The sequence below is a fragment of the Saccopteryx bilineata genome, chromosome 3 (genome assembly GCF_036850765.1).
Source record: "Saccopteryx bilineata isolate mSacBil1 chromosome 3, mSacBil1_pri_phased_curated, whole genome shotgun sequence".
NCBI classification, from domain to species: domain Eukaryota; kingdom Metazoa; phylum Chordata; class Mammalia; order Chiroptera; family Emballonuridae; genus Saccopteryx; species Saccopteryx bilineata.
The window spans coordinates 236,447,705-236,453,704 of NC_089492.1; the positions used below are offsets into that span (position 1 = coordinate 236,447,705).

Genomic DNA, 6,000 nt, shown 5'->3' on the forward strand with positions numbered 1-6,000 from the left:
ATAAAGGACTATAACAGAGATTAAATGTGCATGACAAAAACACTTCCCAGTGTCCCCAATCCTCAACTTCTTAAAAAAGATGATGTCCAAGGCCGAAAAGTAATCTTTTTCTCTTGTTAATGGTTCCCTTGCCCAACCTTCTTCCTACAAAAATCTTCCATTTTGTAAACCCCTCTGAGTGCCCCTCTAGTTGCTAGATGGGATTTTGTCCCATTCATAAATATTTAATAAAGCTAATTAGATGTTCGAAATTTACTCAGTAAAAAAAATTTTTAAACAAAGGATTGAAGAACATTATTCCTCCCAAAAACCTTTTACCATAAATCTGACCTATTAAACAGAATGGATTTGCTCACTGAAGGCTGTCTGACTCCTTCTGGGGAAGATGTAGATAGAATTCCTGACCTATGCCTTCAACATTATCTTGTTGAACTCCTTTTATGCATTATTTCCTTTGCCAAATCCCTCTCCTCTAAGTCTTTCAGTGGGGACTGAAACATGGTAAAAGTAGACAAAGGGCATAAGATCATCTTAAATATTGCTGTAGCAAAAAAAAAAAAAATTGCTATAGCCCCCAGCACCAACGGCGCTGTTTTACACATAGCAGGTACTGGTAAATATCTATTGGATGAATCAAGACAATTTGCTGCACTTTGTTCCAACTGTACATGACAGCAGCAACCAAATGAACAAGCTGTGTGCAGAGAAAGAGACAAATTCTGCCAGGGCAGGTGAAGGAAGGCAGATTTCCCAAAAGCAGTGAGTAAACCCTTCCCTGGAAGAGAAGCTTTTTACCAGGCAGAGGCTGCAAGAAAACCATGTGGACAAAAGTAGCCCTAATCAAAGCTGGAGCAGATGGCCTGAGCTACTTTCCAATTCAAATTCCTACCAAGGTTTTCTTTTCTGGGGTTTTGTTGTGTTGTTTCATAATCTCCTTCAAACCTTCAGCTATAAAGAGGGGCCATATACAGGGGTTGTGCTTCTTTCTCTGCCGGGAAACTAGCTAAACGCAAATAGCAGGTAACAGAAAAAGAAATATTGTGGAATGTTTTATTTACTAGGCAGTGAGCCTGTAAGACTCTCAGACCTCCTGACAGAGAAAAATAATCCGAGAACACCCTCCAAGTCCACTAGAAAAACAAGCCATTCTAAAAACATTTTTTATCCTTTATTTTTCTTCTTCTCTAAACGGGGTTCATGCAAAACTGCTTGATTGCCAACAGGAAAAAGAAAAAAGGAATCTAAACATTTTATAGTCATTTCTTACTCCAGGGAGAAACACTGGGGGCTAGAGGGTTAGGAATGAAGAATGAAAACTAAAATTGAGAACAAAGGGAAGTTAAAATGAAAAGAGAGAGAGAGAATCTGGGAAAAGAGCAAGTGGAAAATTTTCAAAACCTCCAAGAGAGAGCAGAAATATGCTACTCCCCATGACATTCTCTTTAAAAATGTAAAGGACCACTAATCCAGCCCCAATATGGATCGTGTAAAGCCATTTATGCCAGAAGGAAACAAGTCTCAAAGCCAAATATAGAGCATGCTAAGGAATGGGCTCAATCCCACTCTATCATTTCCTCCCCTCACTATGCCTCCATCTCTCTACCAGGGACAAGCCCTACCTCAGCACAAAACCTTTAGGTTGAGCTCACCTTCCCTTTCACACTGCTTTCTCCAATAACACAAAGAAACATCCCAAAACACTGAAAGAATACAATGCATCTGAATGCGGTGTTAAAAAATTAAAATATACCTAAGGAAGGAACAATAACCCCCCCAGAGAAAATTCAAGGTATAACCTGGTACAGAGAACTCTTCTTTCTTTCAAAGATGAACGTGGGGGACGGGGAGCGAGTATTATCAAAAATCAAAATAAACACTTATGTTTACTACCCGTTTAAGAGATAATAAAACTCTTGCCTTTAAGATACTTTGTGTGTGTGTGTGTGTGTGCGCGCGCGCGCGCGCGCGCGCGACAGAGAGAGGGACAGATAGGAACAGACAGACAGAAAGGGAGAGAGATGTTCTTCGTTGTGGCTCCTTATTTGTTTAGCCAACGACCTTTGGGCTTAGCCAGAGACCATGGGGTCATATCTATGATCCCACGCTCAAGCTGGTGAGCCCTGCGCTCAAACCAGATGAGCCCTCTCTCAAGCCAGCAACCTTGGTTTCGATCTTAGGTCCTCTACATTCCAGTCTGACGCGCTATCCACTGCGCCAGCGCCCGGTCATTCACCCTTAAGAAACTTAATTCCTGACTTTTGGAGCTCGTTTTCCAACACAGTCCTCCACTGACCTCTCCAAACTAATGTGTGCTCCTGTATGAAGATCCCTGGATAACAACCACCTTGGACAGCACAGAGAACAGAAGCGATTGTCAAGTACCCCGTTTGCAATAATAAGGTTTCATAAATGAGTTGCTAATTATAAGCATCCGCATCCCAGGAGGATTACTTATCTCGAAGCAGTACAACAGCTACCTCTTGCCTTTTAATGAACTGGTGTGAACGTGGGATGGAAGGAAAGGGAGACGGGCCAGTTCTGAAAGCCTAAGAGATCAGGCGATCTATACCTTCAAATTCATCATGCATGCCAAGGAACGTATTCTCAAAAAGACAGTTCTATAGAAACTGGATTCAATATGTAATTTATCAGGTTGAGTTTCTTACTAGTCTCCTAATGGCTAGGCCCCGGCTTGGGGAGAGGGAGAGTTCATGGTGAGAATTCACCTTAGAAGACAACAGAGAACAGACAGGCCTTTCAGAGCCAACCAGGTCTCTGCTCAGAGGCCCGAGGCGACACAGAGGGTCTGGAACAGCGCGAGGCTCCCAGCTCCGCGGCGCCACAGGTTCCCCAGCGCGCAGACCCGCGGACTCCCACAGGTGGGCGGCACACGGCCTGGGGGACCTGAGGGGCCTAGACTAGAGGAGGGGAGCGGAGATCGACCAGCGGTGCGGGGGGGCGGGGGAGGCTTTGCCTCAAGGATGAAGAGCGAGAGGGGGCTCGGCAGTGTCAGCTGGCTGCTTCTCGCTCCCTGGGCTGGGTGGTTACCGGCTTTTCCCCAAGGCAGGAGGAGCCTGGGCGGAGAGAAGAGCCGCGTGCATTTCCCATCCTCCTCCCCAGCTAGCCTTGGCCTTCTCCGCGGGCAGCCGCACCGCCGCGGGCCACCGGCTGCATGCGCCCCGGCACGTAGGAGCCTGCACACGACCACATGCGGGCGGGGGAAGGGTGCCCGGGGGCAGAGGCGACCCGGCTCCCCTCCGGCCATTCTTCTGCCCGGCCTAGCCGGATCCCGCTGCGCTTCACCCCCGCCCTAGCCTTTGTACCCCCCTCACCCGTGTTGGCTTTGATGTTCTCCCGCAAGAAGTGGCCGCTGGAGAGATGCTGGAGGCCAAAGTTCTGGGCGATCCTCTGGCACACGGTGCCCTTGCCAGAGCCGGGCGGCCCGAGGATGACCGCCCGCAGGAGTTTGGAAGCCATTGCCTTCGCAAGGAGTGGAGCAGCCACACGGGCTACCCCGGGCAGTGGCCTCGGAAAAGCCCCAGAAACTTTGTTTCTTCTGCCCCTGTTTCTGACACCCTCCGCTCGCGTAGGGACTTGCCAGCCGCCCCTGCAGGGGAAGGAGAGACTTTTAAGACAGCCCCTCCCCTCAGCCCCGGCGGGGCGGCTCGAAGGCGGAGTGAGGCGCCACGCTACACCTCCCCGCCCTCCTCGCCCCCACGCCGAGAGCCTGGAGAAGTCCCGCGCCTCCCAGACCCGGTCAGCCTTCGGGGCTCAGAGGTCGGCCCGACCAGTCCCGCCTCAATCCCTCCATCTCGCTCCCCACGCCATGCCCGAGGAAGGGTCCGGGTGGCCCAGCATCCCCACGCCAGTCCCACACAGAGGGGAAGCAGGTCTGCGATGACTCCAAGTGCACCCCACCCCGTCGCCCCACGCACCGGGCGGCCTGAGGCCGGAGCCCCTGCCCAGGTCCTCCCACGTGGGCAACGTTTAATCCTCGTCTGGGCCCCTCCCGGCGGGCTGTCACAACCCCCCGGAATCGCAGCGGACAACACCGCCCGTGCGGACCGCCCACCGCCCACCTCCGCCGAGGGTTGACGGATGCGCTCCCCCGCCGGGAGAAGCCGGAGTCCAGCGCCTCTCCACCCAAAGCAGTCACATAAACACACCTCGGCTGGACGCGGCGCTCCGACAGGCTTCCAGCCCAGATCCCGTTGGGCGGAGCCGCCTCCGCCCGCCCCCACTCCGGGTCCCCGTCGTCGCCGCGCGGGACTCTGTGCCTTACGTAAGCCGAGGAGACCAGCTCCGCGCGAGATGCTGGCCCGCGCGTCTGCTCCCCTGTCCACGACCCTGCCTCCCCGCCTTCCCCCGCCCACGTACTCCCAAAGACCCAGCAGGTGCTGCGGAGGCCAGTAGAGGTGGAGAAGACACAAGGGACAGACAACCCTTTTTGGTGGTCTCCTAAGGACCCGACCTACTGTTAAGGGGAAAGAAAAACTCAACTTCTTGAGCGCCTGCTGTGCATCAAGTTGGGGGCTAGGTGGTTTCCTTACGGAATGACCATTCCTGGTAGGGTATTCACAGGTGAGGAAAGGAGGCTTAGAGTACGGCGATTCATTTCATTCATTTATTCATTCATTCAACAAAAGTTTATTGAGTGTCTACTGTGTGCCAGACACAGGCGCTTGACATATAGCTGTGAACCAGAGAAATCCTACCTTCGTGGAAGCCACATTCTAGCGGGCATTTTGAATCCTCATCTACCTGACTCCGAAGCCCAGGCTCCTTGGGGCAGAAGAAAGGAGAGGATGATTCCTAACATGCATGCGCCCAGGATCTTACAGGATTCCAGGACTTCAGCGACCAGCTGTTGACACTGCATTTACAACTCATCAAATCTAAATGAATGCTAACTCCTTCCCCTCCCCCCTTGCATCTCCAAGTTCATGTAATCTTAAATCAATTCCCACCCCACATAGCCTTCATTTCCCACTGATTAGTGTGATAATGGCCAGCCCATAAGTCTCTGGCTTCAGTCAGTCCGTCCTCACAGCTGCCAGAGACATTGCTAAAGTGTAAATCATTTTTACCCACCTCATATTAATTATTGTTCCCTCAGGATAAAGGGAAAAAATCCAATCCAACAGAGGAACACAGGACTTCCATATACTTCTTTTTTTGGGGGGGGGGCATATACTTTTGCATTCCACCAGCTCCCCTTCTCTGCCCTCCTTCCACAGGCTTCCTGCCTTTGGAAAATCCATGGCAACGTGCTGAGTGCCACCAATCATGTCTCCCAGATGAGGAGGGACAGTGTGGAGAAGAGCCTCCTCTAGATTCCTGACTGTTCTGTCTGTGTTCGGAAGCTAGGGGTGGAGAGAAGAGCCTGGCACAGTATTATTTCCTCACTGTAAAGCCAGTAGCCAGGGCCACTATCACAGCCACCTGGCCCATGCAGGTTCGCATTGGATTCGGACAGTCGGTAAAGAAACAGCGGAGCCAAAACTGATGGGCCATTATCTTTAATTCTAGCTTGCACCCGGAGGGCAAGTAAAAACACACACTGGGCTCCAAAACCCACTCACATTCAGCGCTCAAAAGCTACTGATTTATCCGAGTTTCCTAGAATCCAAGGTTTCTAGCTCACCAGACTTATTCACCTCTGTTCCCCATCTCATTCCTTCTCCCTGCACAAACTCTGCAAAACTGGCTTCTCACTCAGCACTCCGCCATCTTGGCTGTTTCTCCTGGCCTCCTCCACATGGCCTTTCTCTGCTCTCCTCTCTGCTCTCTCCTCTAATGATAATCTCAGGAACCAAGAGAGCAAGCTCCCGTTCTGCCCCCATTTTATAGTGTAGATTCATGACCTTTAATCCAATATACAAAATAGGGAAGTTTCTAATACAAAGTCACTTATCTGGGGCATGATGGGATTGTACCACCCCACATCAAAACGGTGGGAAAGGCTTAATCCTAAAACCAAGCCCCAGGCTACAAGGATCC

The 6,000-nt window shown here is 51.0% G+C and overlaps 1 protein-coding gene across 3 annotated transcripts in view; it reads right to left on the reverse strand.

The window, feature by feature from the left end:
- The window catches only part of AK4 (adenylate kinase 4), a 96,640-nt gene extending 92,402 nt beyond the window's left edge, over window positions 1-4,238 (reverse strand). The window contains exons 1-2 of one of the 3 annotated variants that reach the window (XM_066268984.1): window positions 4,167-4,238; window positions 3,333-3,607 (exon numbers count right to left, since the gene is read on the reverse strand). In XM_066268984.1, coding sequence (XP_066125081.1) covers window positions 3,333-3,477 — 145 coding nt within the window. In that variant the 5' untranslated portion in view covers window positions 3,478-3,607; window positions 4,167-4,238. Of the gene's footprint in view, window positions 1-3,332; window positions 3,608-4,079 lie in introns of those variants that run through there. The other 2 variants (XM_066268983.1, XM_066268981.1) reach the window with 2 other exon arrangements.
- Between the last annotated feature and the right edge of the window lie 1,762 nt (window positions 4,239-6,000).